Source organism: Scatophagus argus, chromosome 4, assembly GCF_020382885.2.
Source record: "Scatophagus argus isolate fScaArg1 chromosome 4, fScaArg1.pri, whole genome shotgun sequence".
Classification (NCBI taxonomy): domain Eukaryota; kingdom Metazoa; phylum Chordata; class Actinopteri; family Scatophagidae; genus Scatophagus; species Scatophagus argus.
Window position 1 is genome coordinate 17514108 of NC_058496.1, and position 25099 is coordinate 17539206.

Below are 25099 nucleotides of genomic sequence, written 5' to 3' on the forward strand. Positions count from 1 at the left end.
ACTAACTGAAGAAACTCCATTTTACACAAGCTACTTTTTAATTCCACGACATGTCAGAAGATAATATTGTACCTTTTACTCCACTACATTCATTTAACCACTAGAATTACTAAGTGTAAAATAAATGTAACCATGTAAGGCAGTATAAAGTAATATTACTTCAATGTGCTAGACTACAATATAAAAATGGTGTGAAATATATCTACAAAGTGAAACAAAATACAGCATACCAGTGTACCAAACAGAATAATAAAATACCAGATAACACCGAAGTTAACGTGCAGCTCCAAAACTTAATTAGCCATCAGATAAATTTGTAAAACACATTATTCGTCAGTATTTATGAGCTGCCTCTGTTCAAATGAACTTAATACAATGAAGCAATGAAACAAATTTTTCAATCAACAACATATCACATCCATAATAGATGAAAATGTCCATTACTCTGCTGTGGTTCCAGAACGAACAAAACTAAAATACAAACTAAAACACCAAACTAAGTTATCATGATGACATTAAATGCAACATCACAGGTTTGATTTCAGTCAGCGACCTTTGTTGCAAGCACCCGCCCTGAACTCAACTGTTTCCCGTCTGCCTCTTCTCTCTCAGTCTGTCCAGCAGGACTGCTGAAAATGCTGTTCTTCCACTTGTCCTGACCAGTTGTGGTTTGTGGACGTAGTTTGGGAACTTCCACCTTGTCTTTTTAGTGTAGTGATCCTGTTTCTGACATAGTCCTTCACACCTTTCCACGAACGGGCCCTCAGTGCTTCTGGCTCAGCCTCAAGACACTGGATGCAGTCATTTTTCTGAGGGACCTTGTGTCCTTGAATGAAGCGCATCATGTGTCTTTCAACAGCTTGGACCTCTGCTTCCTCCCATTTATGTTTACTATTGTTTTGGATGGCTGTGGGGTAAGAGGGAAAAGAGTTACGTATGCCATGACTAAAAAGAAACCATGAAAAACTTCTCCAAAAGAACCAATAAGTTTCTTTCATAACAATAACAGTCTTAATCTTATGGTTTAATTAAATGTTAGTCAAAGGCAGTTCTTACTGTCATCACAACCACATTTGTACTACTGATGTCTACATTTGTTATTAAAGACACAAAATCCAAATCCTATCTATCTTCACCGTCCATTTTTCCTTCTGACATGCTTTGATATTAAACAAAGCTTGGACAAGTGTAATTCAATACTGTCATGAACAGTAAATGACAGTTTTTGGGAATAACAACTCGTCTTTGATTTTCATGAATGATTCTGCAATGTGTGGCCTTTCTTAAAGTTGAGGGGTATGACATCAGAGTTCAGGATTTAAACTATAATTATTTTATTCATCTAAACATGAAATGGGGTAATGAGATAGACTGAAAGGGGCAGAATGTCATCAGATACACCACCAGACTCCACCACTAGGGATTCAAAATATATTTGGATAATTACTTGTTTCCCACGGCCAATAACAATAAGTGAGAAACATATGCTCTTAACTTAGACTATAGTTAAGGTATTGAAAAATCACCAGAAAAGTGTTTTTGCAAAACATCATGATGGTACAGTGAAATTGGACCTTTTGGATATAAAATGTCATCACTTCATCCTTTCATCCTATTAGACATCGCTGTGAAATGTTGTTATAATTATGGCTAAAAATGTGTTTTGCAAGGTCACACAGATTTTGACTATCAAAATCTAATCAGTTCATGGTCTCCAACAGGATATTTGGGCCAAATTTGAAAAAATTCACTTGAGGCATTCCTGAGATACCACATTCACAAGAAAGGGACAGAGGAAGAGACTGATGTGCAGACTTATATTCTGCATATATAGATATTCTTGAATTTCCCTCGGGATCAATAAAGTATCTATCTAGACGGGGTGGGTGGACGGACAAACAACCCAAAAACATAACACCTCTATGGAAGCACAAATAGATAGAATGGCCATTAATGAGCACCGTTACCTTTTTCGCTTGACTTGACTGATTTTTGAGGTACCGTCTTGTTGGCGTGTGTTCTTGCTCCGTGTTTTTGCTCATGGAAAAACGCTCCTGGTTCACAGTTAGCACCGTGACGCCCATTGCTATCCCATGATGCAGCTTCTGGTCCCCTCTCTATATTGAAGACAAAAAGATAAAGTCTTTAACATATCACATCTACACAAACACCCATTTCACAAGCTTGACATAACTGCACAAAAGCCAGAGAAGGTAGAAAGACGAACCTGAAACCTGACAGGTGACAGAAAAATTCTTACCATCAGATTCCATTTCCACATCATCCAGCTGCATGCTGCCGTTCTGTTGCCAGATTTGGGCTTGATTATTGGGGCCTAAAGTTTGGTCATCATCATTTTTATCCAGGTCCATCAGTTGTAGCGTTGTGTAATGCTTCCTGATCTTAGTTGATGTCTGTGCTTCAAGGTCTTTTGCTCCAGATTTTTTAACATTTTTTTCAGATGTGATCCTGTTTCTGACGTAGTCCTTCACACCTTTCCATGAACGGGCCCTCAGTGCTTCTGGCTCAGCCTCAAGACACTGGATGCAGTCATTTTTCTGAGGGACCTTGTGTCCTTGAATGAAGCGCATCATGTGTCTTTCAACAGCTTGGACCTCTGCTTCCTCCCATTTATGTTTACTGATTTTTTGGGAGCCTGTAGGTTAAAAGGGAAAAGAGTGAACTAGTGGTATTACTTAAAAAACTCCTCATAACAGTAAAATCTTAAGGTTAACTGAACTAAAGCTGGGCTCAGGCTACAGGAGTTTGGGGCTGATTTATCCCTGATTCATTTCTCCCAAAAATATGAGAAGGAATCTGGTCTGGGGTCCTTGTCAGTATGGATGTTCAGGGTTTACAGATGCACTCTTCAGGCAGCTGCCTATGGAAACATTTAAGCTCAAAACGATGACAGCTCTGTGAACTGATGGCAGCAGTTGTTTCTGCACCTATGAGTAGTATAACTCTGTTCTCCTTAGTTTTTACCCCCGGCTTCACCTCTGAGTTCTTATTCAAAAAAAGCACAAGACCTTTAAATCTTTCAAATGAGTACAGTTATATTTAACCAAAATACTTTTGTATGACTAGACCTATAGGGAAAGAGCCTTGAGAGTACACATGCCTGTTAAAACAACACAAGACATCGTGTGATGCAATTCATTTGTATGTCTGTGCACTGCTCACAGCAGCCCACAGTAAGAAGAATAAACAGAATGACTGCTAACGATCACCATGAGCTACCTTTTCTGTCCGACTTGACAGATTTTGTACCAGGATGCTTATTGTGAGTCCACGATCCATCTTGTTGTCTTCTCACAGGTTCTAATCTGTCTGGATTGAAGACAAAAAGAGAGATTCTTCGTTTAGACATTCCATCCGCATTGAGCAAAGCTACTGAAAAGTGATTAAATTTACAATTCACTATTTACAATTCTTCTTTTCTTTTGGCCCTTCACACTACATTTACTTCTCTCTCTGGCCTTTTGGCATTCACACTTCAGAATCATCTAAACAAATAAAAAAGGAAAAGAAAACTTTTTACCATCAAAGTCCGTTTCAGTGTCATCCAGCTGCATGCTGTTCTGTCGAAGGGCTCGGACTTGATTATTGGGGCCTAAAATTTGGTTAGCCTCATCTTCATCCAGACTCATGATCTGTAACATTGTTGCGTAATGCTCCCGGATCTTTGCCGATGTCAGCGCTTCAGGATCTTTAGCTCCACACCCTCTGACATATTTTTGGATGCACTCTGATGCATTGTAGGCAGACAGCGCATGTGGTCGGCCAAACAGGAAGGGATTCTCACTTGGGACTCCACATTTCTCCCGAACTTGTACGAAAAGTTCCATAGCAGAAATGAACGATGGTTTTAGCACAACAGGAACCATCCTCCCACACTTCCCTCGTATGTCGACTCTAGGGAAGAATCCACACATGGTTCTTTCCAGATCCGACAAGTGTAAACCCACATCGGCATGCACGTTGGACTTTTTCCTTGACAGAAAATCTTTAAGTTGCAACGACGATACCTCTGTGGTTCTTCTCTTGTTGAAAATTACTGTTCGAGCTAGTACTACCCTGACCAGAGCAACATAGTTTTCTTTAGAGTGACTGTCTCTAAGTTGTTTCTCAGCTAGGTGATGAACGCTTTCCATGTGGAGGCTCAGGCGTTTGACATCTTGAGCAAAGGGCACCTTCTTTGATTTGTTCAATTTAGTTTCTCTGAGTGTTGTTAATGCACCTGCAGAAATGAGCTTGTTCCATTTTTTCTGGTACACAGACAGAAACTGTCGTGCAGACTCTGCCAGACTTGCATCACCACACTTAACTGCGTTACCTTCAACAATAGTACAGACCTTCTGGAGGTGGTAGCCAATCTTGACGGCAAGGGAGGGATTGCTGTACCTTTTAGTTTCTGGATCGTAGCCTGCCAGGACGTTCACTGCAGACACTACGTGTGGGAAGCTTGAGGGAAGAAAGAAGTCCTCCAGTTTCTTAAATGGGGTTATTTTTTGAGCTTCAAGAACAAGTCTTGCTATCTGACGAAGGTTTTGTCTTAAATACTCATGCTTCCTCACATCAGATCCGTACTGATTAAACAAGAGCTCACCAAACTGCAAGATAACCTGGTCATCCATGACAGCTTGTGTAACATCATTGTACATCATCTTGGAAAGAATACTCTTTAAACCATCACTTACGCCAAGGTCCGAAACTTCAAGCACACACTGTGATGCGATAAGCCTTCTCCGGAAATGTGGTTCGTTCCCATTCTTCACTTTCTCTGGGCACAATTTCATGTGTCTGTACAAAGCTTTCTTCGTATAAAAGCCTCGACAGTAAAGACAGTGAAGAAAGTCTCGGGCTTCTCTAGTGTGCTTTGGTCTTTTTCGGACAGCAAGTTGGCCTTTTCCTGTTTTCAAGACATCTTTATTATGAGCAAAGTTTCCTTGATTTATCAGTCTGTTCCATATCTTCTGCCTTTCTCTGGATTTTTTTGGATACTGAAACACAACTGCTACCTCTGTTTTGTCACTGTGAATCCTCTCAAGATGTCGTGCCATTTTGCTTACTGGCTTGGAGCAAAACAAACAGTAATTCCTCCTGTCATAAACACGTTGTGCTTGTGAACTTGAACATGGCAACACAAGAGTTTCAGAAGACTTCATATGAACCTCTTGTGTGTGTGTAGTTGGTTGTTCTTGGTTTGGAGGATGGTTACTTTTGGCCTCAAGCACCACATTTTTCCCTGAGAGAGAAGGTCTTCTGTCTGTGGGGGTTGAGGCACTGCTTCCACTTGATTCGTCTGAAGAACCGTCACCGCGGTCAGATTCATCAAAGTCACTATGACAATTAGGAAAGTAATCGGGATCATTGTCACCCTCTGACTGGTCTGAGACATTTTCATTTTTCTGGAAAAACAGAAAGGGAGAAAAGTTCACTTCGAACCTGTGGTTGACATTCCTACTGAAAGGTCCAGTGTGTAGGTTTTAGCAGCAACTAGTGCTGCTGAATCAACCGAAAACCCTTTGTCTCACCCTTTTCACCAACCATCATAGGTGAGATTGCCAATAAAAATACAAAAAAATGAAAAATCTGAAAGGCCCTCTACAATAGCAATGTTTGGTTTGTCTGTTCTGGGCTACTGCAGAAACTTTGTACATATATGTCTCAAACATGATTCTTAGTTTCAGGTCTTCATATTCTCATTGGAAAACATACAGCATATTGGCATCTATAATTTTTATGAAGCAATCTGACTTTGTGAGTTTGGGATATTTTAAACAGCACTGAAGACAGTCAGCTAAAACTGAAGCGACAGCAACTGTGGTAGAAAAATAGCAACGTCATTAATAATTGGGTCATTAAATGTCTTGTTTTATCAGGCCAACAATCAAAACCCAAAAATGTTCTGTTTCTGTCATACAAGACAAGGAAGCAGCAAATCCTCACAAATGACAAGCTCTCACAGGGGATTTTTTGGGGCATTTTGGTACAAAGTTTATAAACCTAATGTTGAAAGGACATACTCAAAACTGAATGGGGGCTATTTCCTAATACATCACATGTTCTTAAACGATCATCTGCTTGATACTATCGCTAAAAATTACCATGTACTACTTGCTAAGGTTTAAACAAACAAACTACCTCTGATTCTGCTTCTGGATTATCTGGTGTATCACAGGTCTCATTCGGTTTCTCACAGGATACAGGGGAAGAATGATCCACTGAAAGAAGCAACTGTGACTGAAAAATAAACAAGAGGCATGACAAGAAGACAGGAAACGGTGAAGGCCTGAGGCTTAACTATCAATTAATTAATAGCATAAAATGTGCAAATTAAAGGAAGTTACCTTCGACTTTCCAACAGACGGCTGAACCTGCTGTGTGCTGCTGGTCTTGTTTTGTTCACACTGGGATGAATCATCCATTGATGGAGGACACTAAAAATACAGAAAACAATGGTATTATATTTTTATAAGAACATCCGCACTTTGTTGCAAATTAAACTCCAGCACATAAATGCTTAATCTACCTGGAGAGCTGTGTGTGGAGGCTGCCCCTCACCACTGTCATCTGGAGGTACTGATTCCAGCTAAATGGAAAGACCAAGTGAAGTCAGCACAGAGTGATTGTGCTCAAAACTAAACAACTTACAAGTAATACATTATTTTAAACTAGTACCAGGTAGTAATCATCTGAACAAATAATACTGACTTTCTTCAATTTAAACGAACCCCTTAAGACACTTACACATTTATCCAACTCTGCCAATTGCTGAAGCAGTTGTGCGCGCTGATGTAAAAGCACTGAACGCCGCCTCTCACCGTTGGCCTGAAAGCAAGAAAGAATAAAAAGTTAAAAATATAGTCTAAAAGTAATGATCTCTTTTGAAACTCCACAGCTCTGGAAATATCCACATGAAAGGAGCCAAAGGCAAAAGCGACTTAAATGTGTAAGTCACCTTACAATGCGCAGGAGCAAACAGCTACACGTCACAGCAACAACACTACGATAAATTTCTGTGCTGTTCATTTCCTCACCGGAGGAGTGTTTCCCTCCTGCGAAGACTCTTTGTTAGGATGAGCAACTGCATCAGGGACAGACATGTTTGCAGCTCCTGAGAAAAACACAAGTAAGCAAGACAATGTGAGAGGAAGCAACATCCAACAGTAGCGTAACCTTAACTGAAGCACTTGATTAAATACGTGACTAATCTATATGGCGTCTAGATGATTTTTTTTCATCTTTGAATGATGAAATGTTCTCTAACAGCTTTACATGTTTCCTGTCCTAACATCTGACTGCTGAACAGGTTTGTTAATTCACATAGCTAATACAGTCTAAATTAAAACACCACAAGCTTGTAGCAAATCCACCTTCAACGAAGGTACAATGTTCACTTTGGAGGATGTAGTTTGAATTGTATTGCAATATCATGTAAGGTGTTTCTAATACTCAGTCCACCCAGTTGATTTAAATAAGGATAGACTTAACTGGCCTGGTTTAAATTCTGTGAGGCAATAACTGATTTTTTTTTTCTTTGTTAATGGTGTGACTGCAACTTTGTGACCATACTAAAAATATGTGAAACACAAACAGCTGTTCATATTCCATCATAGCTTTTACCAAGCTTTGTTCATTTTCAAGCGACCAAGTATGGAGGCAGACAATGGGCAAGGTTAGTGAAAATCAAATTCAAGTTTCATCACTATTGAACTCTCAATGTTGAAATTGAAATACCATAAAATTTATTGCACTTAAATACGATAATTTGAAAACCATGTGAAAATATGTCCTCTGAACTCCCCTCTTCAGTCAATTCTAAGCTGTGTAATTTCAAAAACCTCAAAAACAATATTTGGACATCCAAGAACACAAAGGATGAGGAGCAACCCAACTTGAGCGTTAAACACTCAGTGGTTTAGATCAATTAAACTCAACAAAGACAACCATACTGAGAAGGTTTTTCACAAACCACAAAGGTTTTGTATGCACAGCTTACCTCTGTAGTGTGATGAAGGCATCATATGACGCTGCTCCTGAGAAGTGGAAGGGGAATGGTTGCGAGCATTTCCAGAAACACCAGCAAATTCCACATTTGCCCCCTCAGAAGTAGCTTGAGACATACCTACACATTGCTGTCCACATGACAGCAGGCTAATGGGCAGATCTTGAGGGCTGTTTGGTAAACCTTGATTGGTTAATGGAAGCTGAAATGACGCTTTGAGATGGTTGTGGCCTGAGAGAAGTGGTAGCTGCCGGGGTCCACGAGGCTGTGGAGCTTGGTTTGTTTGGGGAGGAGGCGGTGGGGGTATACTTCTTCCTTGGTTTGCAGAGAACAGCACTGACGAAGTGTGAGGCCTTCGCTGAACAAAGGAAATACCGTGAGAGGAACTCGGGACAGCTGTGTTGGCAAACAGTGAGGTGGATGAAGAATCGCTGTTACTGAGAGAGTCTTTGCACAGGGCAGGGTGATGAGTGGATGACAAGGTACTGATGTCGATCATACAGCTCTGACTGGAGGCCTGCAGGTGGTTGTAAGAGTGTTCTTGGCCAGAAAACCCCAAGCTTAGATGCTGAGAGCTGGGCAGTGGGTTGAAGAGGGATCCTTGAGTTGAAGTTGCAGACCAGCCATTCTGGTCTGCCCATGACTGACAGTGTGTGTGGCTCTTTTTTGCTGCCAGGTTGTCCATCATACTCCATAACCATCAGAGTGTCTTGCTGTGAGTCTCATTTAATTTCTTGGAGGCAGGGCCTAGCAGAGCAAAACAACATGTACAACTGGTCATCAAGGTCACAAATTGCATTTCTCTTTTAATTAAAAGGCATTTCAAACAACCATCGCAATTTATTCTGGTATCCTTCAATCTTGAATAAAATTAAGGATGTGAGAGTGTGAAGTTTAGGAAACGACATTTAATATAATGAAGATATGACAAAGAGAGAACTGACTGGATTCACCTGGAAGGGATATTACAGGAAGACAAGGAAAAATAGGAAAGGTGATGGGCACTGTAGTATTAGGCTAACTAGGGGAACTGGAGAGTATTGCTGGGGATAAATCAAAAGATAGTAAGAGATTTTGCATTCATAAAACAAAGAGCTACGATGAGAGAATATTCAATATAACAAAGCCCTTCATCAGCCAGTGTAAGGCCTCCAGTAGCACTGCAGTGTACACAACAGTCAAATTTCATTCAATCATTCCATCAGTAGTTACTGCACTACTTTGGGCTGTAGTTAATCAGTTTTCTGTTTTCATGATTACTTAAGCAGTGGTTTGATCTATAAAATGTCAGAAAATACTGAGAATAACCATAACAACTTTACATAACTAAAAGTGACATCATTTCTTTTTTCAACAAACAGTCCAACACCTGAAGTTTTCCAAAATTTACTATCACATAAGACATAGATGAGCATCAAATCCTAATATTGTAATAAAAGTTGGAACCATCAAATGATTGGTATTTCTGCTTGAAAAAAGACTAAAACAATGAATATCTTTTCAGAATATATGCTGATTAATTTCTGCTAATAACAGAATCAAATAATCAACACACCGTTTCAGCTCTGGTACTATTTGTTAGAAGCAGAAAGAAGAAATATGTTTGGACCAGGCAAATGACCTGAAACATATTCCACTCCAAATACTATGTTATATAAGACAAGGTGTGTCTGCTACACTTTTTCCATTCAAAAAGATTGAATGCCCAGTTGAAAATTCTCAAAATGACTAATCCTCCTAACTCTTCAAGAAATATCTCAAAACATCTTCACACTGTCCTCTGTCTGCAGGTAAATGTAAAAACAGCCTTCTAGTGTCTGACTCAGCACAGTGCAGGCCCAATGTACAAGTTAAGGAAGAATAAATAAAATATATTTTTGAGTGGAGGGGGACTTTATCTATTTATATCTTGATTTATCTCAATACATAGGAAACAACCACCCAAATCAAAGAGGTTTTAGTAGGTTGCTTTTGCGGTTTAAACCAAATGAATACATATGTTCCCTCCATACCGACCGGTTTGTACCTCACCATGCAAATATCTTTTTAAACGAGTTTTAAGATACCCATCTTTTCTACCTCGTCACAGTTACAGTGCATGTGAACTGAATTTAACATGATGCCCACATAATATGAGAATCACATACGAACAAAAGAAAACTCACCCACTAAATCTTTTTTAAAAATGCTGGCAGCTGTTTCGTCCACTATAATATTATATTTTGAGATGGTAAATGTGTTTTCAGTAGTAATTTATTGAGCAGCACTCAGAGTCCCTACGAGTGGCAACTAACTCACTTAACTGCCCCAAATAATTTTACATTTATACTTACAGCAGGCAATGGGCAGCTACAGCTAACTCTTTGGAGCTAAGTTACGTGCACATCGACAAAACGTATCTCAGCAGTGCCTCGTCCTGTGTCTTTAGTTCTTTAATTAGCTGTGCTACATTGACTAGCTTTTACCATGAGTGCCTGTAAAATTGGAAGAACATTCCTAAAACCGACAGCGACCGAAAATGACCAAAAATATCATTTTCAGCAAAAAATGTTAGCATACCAGTACCTGTGAACAACACCGGAAATAGCGATCGTTTGTTTACCTCGAGGCTCTGCCCCATCGAGCATAAGACACCCGTTTGACTGTTTCAGAATAAGAGCGGCATCTCCAAAAAAAAAATAAAAAATACAAAAAATTACCTGAAATCTTATTTAAGAAATATCATTGTGTCAAGTAGTTGAAGAAAAGTTCAGATACGTTATTTAAATAAAATAAGAAATACCACAATATAAAACAACTCCATTACAAGTCAATGTACTGCACTAAAAATTTTACTTTTAATAGTTTAAGTCCATGAACAAAATGTGATTTAAGTATTAAAAATATTCTAAGCAACATGATTTCAAGTTTTATGAAGAATATATGAAGTTTTTGACCAGATGATGACATACACTTTCAGTTTTATGAGATACATTTTAAATCGAATTAAAACACTACAGACTAGGTATGAAAAGACATTCCATTACACTGATGTGTGTTATGTGACCAGGAAAGACACTTAGGTCAGAGTTTTAATTGTCTTTTAGAAGTGATTATTAACCTTTTAAAACAATTTGGTGCACAGAAACAGAGAGGAAAGAAATGCTATGACCTTCAACAGTCGTGGATCAGCGGTTAGGGTGTCGGACCCGTAACCGGTGGATCGCTGGTTCGATTCCCCGTCCCGGTGTCCATGGCTGAGGTACCCTTGAGCAAGGTACCTAACCCCCACTGCTCCCCGGGCGCTGCACGCGGTCGCCCACTGCCCCGGGTTTGCTGTGTGTGTGCACGTCACTTGGGTGGGTTAAATGCAGAGAACAAATTTCGTTGGAGTGAGTTCCCTCCAATGACAAAATATGTCACTTTAATCTTTAATCTTTTAACATCAAATCAAATCTGTCACACAATCAACCAAAAATGTTGAAGGTAACAGTTGGAACAATTAACTTACATCCCTGAACATCACAGAGAAACATCAGTGTGACGGATTTTGAAAGTGTCTTTGTAAGATGTGTAGATGTGAGTCATGTCTTCAGGGTCGTAGAAGGAAACCTCCCACCTGTCATAGTCTTGCTGGACTTTGATCCTCTGATCTGATCCTGGTAAAAAAGTGGCAATATAATATATATATATATAAATATATATATACAATGCAATATAAAAAACTGTATATACAACAAATAAACAGTGTAATGTTGTGCAAAATAAAGTAGAATGTAAGGTGCCAGTAGAATGTAATGAATGAATGACAGGTGGTGTCTTTAACACCTCACTGTCACTGGCATCCGGAATACAGAGAGGAGGCGAAACACCTGGTGCAGTGGTGCAGAGAAAACAACCTCTACATCAATGTGAAGAAGATCGAGGAGATAGTGGTGGACTTCAGAAGGGACAGGCGCCCCACCCCTCCCCTGCACATCAGAGGAGTAGCTGTGGAAGTGGTCTCCAGCCGCAGGTACCTGGGTGTGCACGTAACAGAGGACCTCACCTGGAACGCCAGCACTTCCCGGCTGGTCAGGAAGGCCCAACAGCATCTCTACTTCTTCAAGAAGCTGTGGTGAGCCGGACTTGGGAGCTGATGTTTTCAGCTTTGTGGCCTTGTCAGGGTGGCAGAGGTTCATTCAGATCTCTGTGGATACAACCAGTTCATTTGTAATGTGATTTGACAAAAGAAAATAGAAAGTGATTTAGTCTGGACTGTCCAGAAATGTCCATGTTATGGTGTAATGAAAATGAGAGAGTTTCACTGAAGAATGACTTGTTCAAATCTGTATTTTTGTTTGTAAAATAACATGAATATTTGACAGATGTATAAAAACAACTGGAAACAGCCTCACACACAAAACTCTGAATAAAAACTGCAGCTGATTTAATTACACATCCTGTGAGGATCTGATGGACATTTAGTTTATTCAGTGAACAAGGAATTTATTCCATTCATGTTACTGACACGTATCCACTGCTGACTGATTACATGATGATGTTTTACTCAGAACGAAATGATGATCATGAGGAAAAGTAACAACTTGAAAAGGATGATTTCAGTGTAAGTGAGTTGAGTCTTTAAGAAAGTAACAAACAAAGTAAAAAAATAATCATATAAAAATCACAGTCAGAGTCTGCATGTGTTCAGATAAACTGGACCACTGAGACTCTGAGAGGAAAACAGAGTTACAAAACTGTAACTCATCAGAAGATCCAGAAATTTTACACACAAAAACTGAAATCAATAAAAGTTAAGAATCACAAAACTGCAAACAATGTATTTGGTATATTGGACACAGTTTGTGTTATATTGTGGTCTGACTGAAAATAAGATGCTTCAGGCCACGTGACAAGTTAGGATTTCTGAAGTTACAGAACAACTGAAATTATACAGTTTCAGTATTTGGGAGACGCATTTTTAATGAGACTGAACTTTTTGTTTTTTCTCTTTTAATCTTTATAGTTTTGTGCAGCACAGAAACATAACGAAAGAAATGTGACCTTCAAAGTGAAATTAAATCTGCTTCAGATTTAAAAGAAAAAAATAAAAGACAAGCAGGCCCAGACTGATGGTTTGACTGTAAAGTGTGATGATGACTTTAAAATCTAAATCAGAAATCAGAGAAATCAGTGGGACAGATTTTGATATCAGCAGTTTTAGCATCACCAGCCTCCCCAACATAGAAATATGGGAAGAGTTTTTCAGTGAAAGTGTCTTTGTGAGTGTAGATGTGAGTCATGTCTTCAGGGTCAGAGAAGGACACCTCCCCCCTGCCATAGTCCAGCTGGACTCTGATCCTCTGGAGACTCTTCTTCTCTGTGACAGTCTTACCAAGACCATTTGTGTATTTTCCACTGCGATGAAACAAACACCAGACTCCATATTCTGGTGACACAAATATCTTCCCCTTCCTGTCAACTGACTCTTTAACCAAACCTACAACCCAGTCAGGATGATCTCCCACCTCCACCTCCCAGCTGTGTTTCCCTGAGCTGAAGCCCTCAGAGCCCAGAACATTTGCATACTTAGTGTTTCCCTCTGGATTGTCAGGAAGCTCCTGCCATGTGTCTCCACGTCTCACACTGGTCAGATCATCAGACAAATGGAGCCAGCGGTTTGCAGTGTTTGGGTCCAGAATGACAGGACTGAAGTGGACCTTGTCCTTCATCTTGTCCCACACTCTGAAGGACAGGTTTCCCAGGTGTTTGGCCACATCTATGAGCGCTCCTGAGACCAGCTGTGGATCTGACAGTGAGCACTGGACTCTGGCTCTGGACTGAGTGGCTTTATAACTGCTGAGGAACGTCATGTTGTGTTTCTGCAGGTCTTCTTCAACAGCAGAGATGCTGTCTGACAGAGAGGAGATCTGCTCCTGAATCATCTTCATCTCTCTGCTGATAGTCTTCCTCTTCTGCTCCTCTTCTTCCCTCAGAGCTGCCAGTCTGGACTCCTCTTCCTCCTTCAGGAACTGGTGGAGCTTGTTGAACTCTGCTCTGATCTGCTTCTCTGTGGACAGCAGTTGCTTCTCGGAGTGTTGAATCACTTCACTGTATGTTTTCTCCACTTGTTTGTATTCGTCCCTCTTGTCCTGTAGAGACTTTAAGTCACATTTCAGCTGCTCCTTCAGGTCACTGACTGCTTGTTCTATAGGAACCACCTTGTGACTCTGATGGAGAGAAAACTCACAGACAGAACACAAAGCTCTCTGCTCGTCCTCACAGAATAATTTAGACTCTCCCTGATGTTTACTACACACCACCTCCACCTTCTTCTCTGCTTGTTCTGTCTCAGATGATCCAGATTTCTGTCTCCCAGCAAAGGAATCAGCAAGTTCCTTCAGCGGAAAGTTCACTTTCAGGAAATCTTTTGAGGATTTTCTCTTACAAATGGGACAGTTTTTGTTTCCAGTTTGTTTCCAGAATTGTTGCAGACAGCTTGAACAGAAGCTGTGGTTGCACCTCAGAGACACAGGATCTCTGAAAGTCTCTGAACACACGTGGCAACTCAGGAAACTTTCAACAAGAGCAAGTTTCTCAGCCATTTGTTATCGAAGTTCGTCTTCAGCAGCAAGACTCACCAAGTTACTGTTCCTTCCCTTGACTGCTTTAAGTGACCAAGTTTGTGTTTTCCTGCAGAGATCTCACAGTCTGTAATAGCATCTCAGTTCTGTTCAACAACGTTGACATTTACTTTCATTTTCTCTTTTCTCTGTCAGGTGTTAAATTATGACCAGCATGCTGTCATGTCATGTTGTCACCAGCAGATGGAGGCGTTGGGTTAAAGTTTAATGTTTTCCTCTTCATTCAGAACAATTCAGTTTAATTGAAAAGTTTCATGTTGTTTTCCACACAACAACAAAATAAAAAGGGAATAAGAATGATAATCAAATGTGTACAATATAGTGTCATCCACCTGCAGATCTCCACCCCCCTGAAACATGAAAGGTCCTCTCCAGATGTTTGGTTGTCTCTCCTGAGCTGCTGTGGAAACATGGCAGTGCAACATGGTGGACTCTGTGGAAGAGGACCAGCTGCTATGAAAGGCTTATTTTAATATGATGAAAACACAGCAGGTCTGAGTTTCAGGTGATTACACGCTAATGAAAAGAGAAAAAACAACATTACATTTTATTTCTGCCAATTCTGCTAAATCCATCACACTGGACCTTTAAACACCACAAACAGGAAGAGGTTTGTCTTAGTCCTCCTGTGAGGACTGGACATATTCAACAGGCTGTCAGAAGTTCAAATCAGAAACTGCGAGGAGGAGGTACTATTGATCATATTAAGCATACAAAGAAGTGACACAATGTGGAAACAAAACAGAGCTGCATACAGCAAAGCCAGTGGGTTGAGTGTGGTTGCTTCCAATCGTTTTGAGATGCATAAAATCATTTCCGTTCGTGTGCTTCAGTTAGTATTAGCAGTTAATTTCACACAGCACATCATCCATACGCTAAAAGAATAATGAAGTCACAGCAACTGCAGACCACTTGTGTGATGCTTTCATTTTTGGTCCTGCTTTGCTCCTGATGGTCGTGTTACACAGCTGGAAAAACCTTTTGGAAATGTGGTGAACATGAAGAGCGCCGCAAGTGGTAAAATAAATAGTTTAATATTTTACACCATAAGCAGCGACACACATGAGATACATCATCCAGAGTGGTCTGCACCTGCAGTGCCTTCATCTTTCTTTCAGTGTGTGGATGATGTGCTGTGTATGAACAGAGTTTTGTTCAGGTGACAGAGGCAGACAGCAGATATATGGTGGCACAGTGGCTTCATGTTTGTCCCCGTGTCCACAAGGGTTTCTCAGCCGGCTACCTCAAGCCTCATTGCTCGTGGGCCACGGTCATCATATTAAGGGCATATATGCTGAATGTCGCTGCGTTTTTAAACCTTAATTTTATTCTCATCTGGTCCAATTTGCAGCGAATATCCAACTGAGAGGAAGCTTCCGCTTACTAAATATGAGCAATATGCAGAAAATTACGGGATCACTGGGAATTTAGACAGTTTCACAGCCCATAGTGTGTTAAACAACAATGTCTTGCATGATTTGACATGAATGGTGTTTCAATTGGGACAGCTGGAGCTGCAACGAATGTCAAATAGAAGAAGAAGAAGTGTTGTTAAAGCTTGAAATCATTTTTCATGTTCCAAGTGCTGCAACTGCTGAATTATTGCTGAGATAACTTCAGTATTTGTCGACATGTAATGTTGACATGCGTCAGAAAAGATGATAAGCTTGTTTAAGGTTGGTTCTAAGAATCCAAGTTCTAACCTGTGATCTATAAATTTCAAGTCAACTTAAAGTGACGACATCTGACTTGTGATTTCCCATTATATAATTCCAGCACAAATGATGGCTGTCTTGTTTTTGTAAACAAACACATTTAGTGTACTGTGGCTGCTCCACAATAAAAGCCACAGTGTTTTATCAGTTGAACGTAGGCCTGCTACTAACAGAAATGTGTTTGTATCAGGAATAACTTACTGTTTATCACAGCTGGAAGTTGAAGAGCTATCACCGAACAGTGAAAATTCTGTTACTGACATACAATTACAAACAATGATGTTCATCCTTTTCCTGTGAACCCCTGTGCTTTTGTGTACAATCTGAATCTAGTGTGGAAATGGTGGACTCCGCCAGTAAGAATGAAAAGCATCAAAAATAACGTGTTTTTCTTTTCTTTTCATGGAAACCTCTAGAACTGCAATTTGTTTACAACTTTGAACCCGTTTCTGTCCAAAACCAGATCTTTGGAAACGAATGATTTGCTCTTATCGAGCGAAGCAGACTCTTTAAATCCAGTTCAGTCTTACCCAACACAAGTGGAATGTTTTGTCTCCGACTCAACCATACAGTTAAAATACAACAGAATAGGAAGATTTTTCTACGTTTTGCTGATTTTTAATCAATTTTGAACATCTTTGAGTTCATCGAAGTTCAGTTCAGAGGTCCTTTTTGACCTGCTCCTCAGCCTGGACCTTAGCGACCAGCTCCTTGTTGGTTGACATCTGTTTATTTCTTTCAGGTCTTCAAACTCTTTGGAAAAAGACTCGTCTTTCTCAGAAGCATTTTTCTTCGAGGTTTGGATCTCCTCCTCCACCTGTTGAAGCAGAGCATCCTCCTCAGCTCTCAGCTGCTTTATGATGATCAGCTTCTCTGACATCCTTTCAGCCTGAGACTGAATCTTTGTCTGTTTCTGGAGGCTTTTGCTCTTTTCTCTTTCAGCCTCCAGCTCAGTTTTGTCCCTCAAGTTGATCTGCTCTGAAATTTTAAGCTGATCAAGTTCTTGCTGAAGGGCTTTATTTTTGTTGATTTCAGCGTGGAGCTCTTTGGACAAGTTCTCTTGGATGATGATGTGAGCCACTTTGAGCTCCTCAAAGTCTTTTTGAAGCTCCTTCTTCTTCTTCTTCTTTATTTCATTTCCAACCTCAGTGGCAATCCTCAAGGTTTTCATGGTCTCTCCATCGCTGAGCCTCTTCAGCCTCTCCAGTTCATAGCGAGTTTCCTTCTCTTTTTTAATAAACACTTCTTTTAGGTTCTTCTGATGAGCCAGTTGTGTTTTAGTCTCTTCTAGATCCTTGCTGAGCTGTAGCCTTATACGCTCCTGACGGGCACTTTGGTTTTCAGCACTCAACAGCTGAGCCTTCAGCTCCTCCACTTGCTTTCCAAGAGCCTCCTTTGTCTGTTCACAGTTTTCCAAAAGGGACCTGCTGTTGTTCTCCATTTTTGGCAGATGCTCCAGAACTGTATAGCTGCAGCCTGTCACCGATGAACAGTTTTGTCTTTATCTGTGGTCTGTCTGTGTTGGAACTTGGCTCTCTCTCTCACACTGGTTTATCATGTTGTCAAGATACAAAGTTTCAATACCTGCTGTTGTCATAACAAACATCAAATGGAACTCCTCTCTGTAAAGTTTTTGGAATAAGACTCAAGACACAATTTGTGATGCCTAGATGCTTTTAGTTAGCTTCTCCAAACCCACATTCATTTCTTTTTTGCTATCTGTTTTTCCCTCACTGAGCCCTTCTTCTTTCTCTGCAGGCTTAACAAAAACCATAATAACTCAAGAGTGCCCCCCCCCCCGATGAAAATTCTATAACGTAGCATGAACATTACACTCTCCTGAACCCTCGGCTGTTTGAAATGTTTACATTCATTTCTCACACTGACCGACCTCTTGGTTTTCCTGAACCTTTTCTTTTAGGTGATGTCTGTACATCTCCACACAATATAGTAAGCATTTCAGTTAGGAATAAATACTGATTTTTTTTACTGCAACACCAGAGTTGTGTCAGCATTGGTTGTTGGTGAATGCTCTTGACATGTAAGTATGTTTTCATGATAAATGTGGTTGGCAGATAACAGTCTCAGCAAACAGCCACATTTAGGGTTCTTGTTATCATTTGAGGTTGCCAGGCAACCAGTGGAGGCTCCAGGAAGTCACTCCAACCAGTTGCTGCTCTCCAGCTGTAGATGCTAAGCTAATTGCCTGCTGGTTCTAGATCCAAACATAACACACAGCTATGTGAGCGGTTACCTGTAATATCATTTTTATTTAATCATGACCAAACTGTCTGGATGTAATTCAATGTTTCTGAATAACTTGATGTAACTCTCTCCTAAAACGAGAAGGTTCATTTTCCAGCAGGACAAGTTACTGCAGTCATTGAATTGATGGATAGGCTGCAGTGGAGCGTTTCCTTCACGGTGCCACTCTGGACTCTGAATGCAGATGTCATGTGTTCAGATGCAGAGACTTGAAAGCTGCTCAAACATCAGCAACTACTTTTTGTCTGCATGTGCCAGAGACAAAACGCATCAACTTGGGCATTGTGATGCTGATGGCTTTTTGATCTGGACTACAGGGGATGCCAGTCTGTTTGACATTTGTTGCACCTCTGGCTGATCCGACTGAAACACCATTCATGTCAAATCATGTTAGACTGCTGACATTATTGTTTAACACACTGTGGACTGTGAAACTGTCTAAATTCCCAGTGATCTTGTAATTTTCTGCATATTGCTCATATTTAGAAAGTGGAGACTTTCACTCAGTTGGTGTTTCAATTGGACAAGCAGCTGAAAACCAGTGGAGAAAAGTTAAAAACACTCTGGTCTGAGATACGATTCAGTCTGAATATAAAGTTTCTGAGGTGATTTGAGTAAACTGACACTTGATGAAGCCACACATGAAAAGCCACAGCAGTGATGAGTTTCTCTGCTGCCCCGGACACACAGTATGTCCGACAAAGAGAAACGACAGGAAGTGGGAATAAAATGTTCAAAATGAGCAGACTGTGGACAAAATGTGTACTTTGTCTCCATCTTGTGGTGATTGCAGGGAGAACAGAAGTCCAGCCAATCTCATCCTGTACATTTAATAATGTTGATAATGTTACACAAGCATGTTGTCCCTGAAAGCCTCATTACGAACACAACACAACAGTGAATCCATTTCTTAATCAGTGTCGTCTTCTTGTCTTCCGTGAAAATCTGAATTCTACTTCGGAGCAAATGATTTCAGATGCCCATCACTACATCTCTGTCCCTCAGTGCCTCAGTATTGTCTGTGTGGGACAGACAACACAGATTCTGATCATGCAGTGAAGCTGGAGGAGGGTCAAGTTTGACCCCCTTTTAAATGAGGTTTCTGACACTTTTTAATTGAAATAACACAGACACACACATACACACACACACACACACACACACACAGTGAGGTGCAGACCAGCGTGACAATCACTACAACTCCATCAGCGCTAAACAAGTTGTACACCTCCTCTCCAACACGACAGGCTTCATTCCTCACATGTTTTCAGCTTCGTGGCCTTGTCAGGGTGGTAGAGGTTCATTCAGATCTCTGTGGAAACAACCAGTTCATTTGTAATGTGATCTGACAAAAGAAAACAGAAAGTGATTTAGTCTGGACTGTCCAGAAATGTCCATGTTATGGTGTAATGAAAGTGAGAGAGTTTCACTGAAGAATGACTTGTTCAAATCTGTATTTTTTGTTTGTAAAATAACATGAATATTTGACAGATGTAGAAAAACAACTGGAAACAGCCTCACACACAAAACTCTGAATAAAAACTGCAGCTGATTTAATTACACATCCTGTGAGGATCTGATGGACATTTAGTTTATTCAGTGAACAAGGAATTTATTCCATTCATGTTACTGACACGTATCCACTGCTGACTGATTACATGATGATGTTTTACTCAGAACAAGATGATCATCATGAGGAAAAGTAACAACTTGAAAAGGATGATTTCAGTGTAAGTGAGTTGAGTCTTTATGAAAATAACAAACAAAAACAATAATCATATAAAAATAACAGTCAGAGTCAGTATGTGTTCAGATAAACTGGACCACTGAGACTCTGAGAGGAAAACACTGAAATCAAAAAATTATCAAAACTGTAACTCATCAGAAGATCCAGAAATTTTACACACAAAAACTGAAATCAATAAAAGTTAAGAATCACAAAACTGCAAACGACGTATTTGGTATGTTGGACACAGTTTGTGTTATATTGTGGTGTGATTGAAAATAAGATGCTTCAGGCCACGATGACAAGTTAGGATTTCAAAATCACAACTGAATTAACAGAATTTGTACCTGAAGTTACAGACCAACTGAAATCACACAGTTTGAATATTTGGGAGACGCATTTTTAATGAGACTGAACTTATTTTTCTCTGAGAAGATTTTAATCTTTATAGTTTTGTGCAGTTTTCATGCACGAAATGATAAACTTTTAGTCATTTATTTCAGAGCACAGAAACATAACAAAAGAAATGTGACTTTCAAAGTAAATTAAATCTGCTTCAGATTTGAAAGACAAAAATAAAAGACAAGCAGGACCAGACTGATGGTTTGACTGTAAAGTGTGATGATGACTTTAGAGTCTAATGAACCTCAAACAGTCATGAGTCAAAACTGCTGATGGTAAAAGTTGGAACAATTAAATTACATCCCTGAACAGAGAAAATCAGAAATCAGAGAAATCAGTGGGACAGATTTTGATCTCAGCAGTTAGCAGTTTAGCATCACCAGAATTTCCAACACTGAAATATGGGAAGAGTTTCTCAGTGAAAGTGTCTTTGTGAGTGCAGATGTGAGTCATGTCTTCAGGGTCATAGAAGGACACCTCCCCCCTGTCATAGTCCAGCTGGACTCTGATCCTCTGGAGACTCTTCTTCACTCTGACAGTCTGACCAAGACCATTTGTGTATTTTCCACTGCCATGTAACAAACACCAGATTCCATATTTTGGTGTAGCAGATCGCTCCCCCTTCCTGTCAACTGACTCTTTAACCAAACCTACATTCCAGTCAGGATGATCTCCCACCTCCACCTCCCAGCTGTGTTTCCCTGAGCTGAAGCCCTCAGAGCCCAGAACATTTGTATACTTAGTGTTTCTCTCTGGATTGTCAGGAAGCTGCTGGCTTGTGTCTGCACGTCTCACACTGGTCAGATCATCAGACAAATGGAGCCAGCGATTTGCAGTGTTTGGGTCCAGAATGACAGGACTGAAGTGGACCTTGTCCTTCATCTTGTCCCAGACTCTGAAGGACAGGTTTCCCAGGTGTTTGGCCACATCTATGAGCGCTCCTGAGACCAGCTGTGGATCTGACAGTGAGCACTGGACTCTGGCTCTGGACTGAGTGGCTTTATAACTGCTGAGGAACGTCATGTTGTGTTTCTGTAGGTCTTCTTCAACAGCAGAGATGCTGTCTGACAGAGAGGAGATCTGCTCCTGAATCATCTTCATCTCTCTGCTGATAGTCTTCCTCTTCTGCTCCTCTTCCTCCCTCAGAGCTGCCAGTCTGGACTCCTCTTCCTCCTTCAGGAACTGGTGGAGCTTGTTGAACTCTGCTCTGATCTGCTTCTCTGTGAACAGCAGCTGCTTCTTGGAGTGTTGAATCACTTTATTGTATGTTTTCTCCACTTGTTTGTATTTGTCCCTCTTGTCCTGTAGAGACTTTAAGTCACATTTCAGCTGCTCCTTCAGGTCACTGACTGCTTGTTCTATAGGAATCACCCTGTGACTCTGATGGAGAGAAAACTCACAGACAGAACACACGGCTCTCTGCTCGTCCTCACAGAATAATTTAGACTCTCCCTGATGTTTACTACACACCACCTCCACCTTCTTCTCTGCTTGTTCTGTCTCAGATGATCCAGATTTCTGTCTCCCAGCAAAGGAGTCAGCAAGTTCCTTCAGCGGAAAGTTCACTTTCAGCAAATCTTTTGAGGATTTTCTCTTACAAATGGGACAGTTTTTGTTTCCGGTTTGTTTCCAGAATTGTTGCAGACAGCTTGAACAGAAGCTGTGGTTGCAGCTCAGAGACACAGGATCTCTGAAAGTCTCTGAACACACGTGGCAACTCAGGAAACTTTCAAACAGAGCTCTCTCAGCCATTTGTTATCGAAGTTCGTTTTCAGCAGCAAGACTCACCAAGTTACTGTTCCTTCCCTTGACTGCTTCAAGTGACCAAGTTTGTGTTTTCCTGCAGAAAACAGAGATCTCACAGTCTGTAATGGCGTCTCAGTTCTGTTGAACAACGTCAACATTTACTTTCATTTTCTCTTTTCTTTGTCACAGGTTAAATTATGACCAGCATGCTGTCATGTCATGTTGTCACCAGCAGATGGAGATGTTGGGTTAAAGTTTAATGTTTTCCTCTTCATTCAGAACAATAAAGTTTCATTGAAAAGTTTCATGCTGTTTTCCAGACAACAACAAAATAAAAAGAGAATGAAAATGATAATCAAATGTTTCTGTGTAATATAGTGTCATCCACCTGCAGACCCCCACCCCCCTGAAACATGAAAGGTCCTCTCCAGATGTTTGGTTGTCTCTCCTGAGCTGCCGTGGAAACATGGCAGTGCAACATGGTGGACTCTGTGGAAGAGGACCAGCTGCTATAAAAGGCTTATTTTAATATGATGAAAACACAGCAGGTCTGAGTTTCAGGTGATTACACGCTAATGAAAAGAGAAAAAACAACATTACATTTTATTTCTGCCAATTCTGCTAAATCCATCACACTGGACCTTTAAACACCACAAACAGGAAGAGGTTTGTCTTAGTCCTCCTGTGAGGACTGGACATATTCAACAGGCTGTCAGAAGTTCAAATCAGAAACTGCGAGGAGGAGGTACTATTGATCATATTAAGCATACAAAGAAGTGACACAATGTGGAAACAAAACAGAGCTGCATACAGCAAAGCCAGTGGGTTGAGTGTGGTTGCTTCCAATCGTTTTGAGATGCATAAAATCATTTCCGTTCGTGTGCTTCAGGTAGTATTAGCAGTTAATTTCACACAGCACATCATCCATACACTAAAAGAATGATGAAGTCACAGCAACTGCAGACCACTTGTGTGATGCTTTCATTTTTGGTCCTGCTTTGCTCCTGATGGTCGTGTTACACGGCTGGAAAAACCTTTTGGAAATGAAGTGAACATGAAGAGCGCCGCAAGTGGTAAAATAAATAGTTTAATATTTTACACCTTAAGCAGCGACACACATGAGATACATCATCCAGAGTGGTCTGCACCTGCTGTGCCTTCATCTTTCTTTCAGTGTATGGATGATGTGCTGTGTATGAACAGAGTTTTGTTCAGGTGACAGAGGCAGACAGCAGATATATGGTGGCACAGCGGCTTCATGTTTGTCCCCGTGTCCACAAGGGTTTCTCAGCCGGCTACCTCAAGCCTCATTACTCGTGGGCCACAGTACAGATCAGAGAATCTTAAAGACACACATCACATTCCCGACATGTAGATGATGGCACAGTAGACCCTCTGCCCAGTGCAGCCTCAATCTTATAACACTGTTGTATTTTTGTAACATGATACCCTGTGTTAGGAGGGGGTTGATGGGTGGGTGAATGCATTGCAAACTTCCCCTGCATCACGATGACCATCACACTCGGTACATTGTGGGGCTGTGGCTGTGCATACCCTGCTGGTGACTGTCTGGCTGTATTAGCATCAAATGGGCTTCCTGCCTCAAGTCTTTGGATAACAGCCAGACAAACACAGCACTCTTAAAGACACATAACGCATCGTAAATGACAGGGAAAAATCAATGCAGAAATACATATCTCACCTTGCATTATTCAAAAGCAGCACACTTCAAATCAGTTATAGAAATATGCTTACCATTTTTGCAGTTCTGTCATGCAGCTTGTTTGCAAATGTGTCACATTCAGTTGTTATTGGGAGGTGCTCAGTTCTTATTAATGTTGTCTCTCCTTGACTGCAAGAGCAGTGAAGTTGAGTTTAAAGTTTTGAGTTACAGATATATTGATTGTAATGCCACTTTAAGTTTATTAATTTACACTTACTCCCATCGCCATATAATATTTATGAACGAGAATGAGGATGTAGTATCTGCAAATAAAATATGTTCTTTGAGATTTTTTAGCCCATTTCAAACTATTATTTATATTGAATTCAATATGACAAATAAATCTAACATCTGAATGTGATTTAAAGTTGGCTTTAATACCAAATTGTTTGATTTCATCTAGGCTATGTACATATATGCATTTCTGTGGTATAACTTGTTCTCATATCTAGTCGGGTCCGATCAGATTCTAGTCTTAACTCAATTTGGGAATGTGTTTTAGCTTTGTAGCGCTTTCTCACAGAGTTTTTAAGCATATCATTTATGTCAAAAAAAGTTTCAATCAGCTATCAGTGCCCTAAATCCAAATATGAGTATCAAACTTCAATCGTAGCTCACATCTCTACACGTCTATTCATTCTGCTTCTTTCTTGTCTTTTACAAAGTCAGCCTAGGATGTAACCTCTAGTCAAACAACACAGTTTGTCCTGACACATTTTGAACATGTTAATGTGTGTCCAGGCCCTAAAGTGTTGTGGTTTGCCATAGAATGTGAAACTGGCTGAATGCTGAATGCTGCAGGGGAGTCAGTAACATGATATGAGAATGAATCAGTGGTTCCCTCTGCAGACATACTGTACATGAGACCAGCTGTTCTCTTCTAACACCTGTCCACCCCAATAACCC

The 25099-nt window shown here is 40.4% G+C and overlaps 3 protein-coding genes across 5 annotated transcripts; all 3 read right to left on the bottom strand.

Annotated features, from left to right (window-relative positions):
* Nucleotides 1-19: 19 nt before the first annotated feature.
* LOC124057408 lies at nucleotides 20-10644 on the bottom strand. Of its 3 annotated transcripts, none has more exons than XM_046385630.1 (12): nucleotides 10577-10644; nucleotides 8006-8758; nucleotides 7044-7120; nucleotides 6754-6834; nucleotides 6536-6595; nucleotides 6354-6443; nucleotides 6148-6246; nucleotides 3542-5411; nucleotides 3241-3330; nucleotides 2261-2656; nucleotides 1968-2117; nucleotides 20-907 (listed from the first exon to the last, which is right to left on the bottom strand). In XM_046385630.1, exons 2-12 carry the CDS (start codon nucleotides 8697-8699, stop codon nucleotides 609-611), a joined length of 3906 nt encoding a protein of 1301 aa, XP_046241586.1. In that variant the 5' UTR covers nucleotides 8700-8758; nucleotides 10577-10644; the 3' UTR covers nucleotides 20-608. The 3 variants fall into 3 exon arrangements, with proteins under 3 accessions (XP_046241586.1, XP_046241589.1, XP_046241587.1); XM_046385633.1 differs by having other exon boundaries at nucleotides 10177-10592; XM_046385631.1 differs by lacking the exon at nucleotides 10577-10644 and adding an exon at nucleotides 10345-10570.
* Nucleotides 10645-13106: 2462 nt separating this feature from the next.
* LOC124057411 (nuclear factor 7, brain-like) lies at nucleotides 13107-15094 on the bottom strand. The gene has a single exon (XM_046385638.1). The coding sequence runs from the start codon at nucleotides 14575-14577 to the stop codon at nucleotides 13147-13149; it is 1431 nt and encodes a 476-aa protein (XP_046241594.1). The 5' UTR covers nucleotides 14578-15094; the 3' UTR covers nucleotides 13107-13146.
* Nucleotides 15095-19145: 4051 nt separating this feature from the next.
* LOC124057410 (E3 ubiquitin-protein ligase TRIM35-like) lies at nucleotides 19146-22614 on the bottom strand. Its single transcript, XM_046385637.1, has one exon. The coding sequence runs from the start codon at nucleotides 22474-22476 to the stop codon at nucleotides 21043-21045; it is 1434 nt and encodes a 477-aa protein (XP_046241593.1). The 5' UTR covers nucleotides 22477-22614; the 3' UTR covers nucleotides 19146-21042.
* Nucleotides 22615-25099: the final 2485 nt, after the last annotated feature.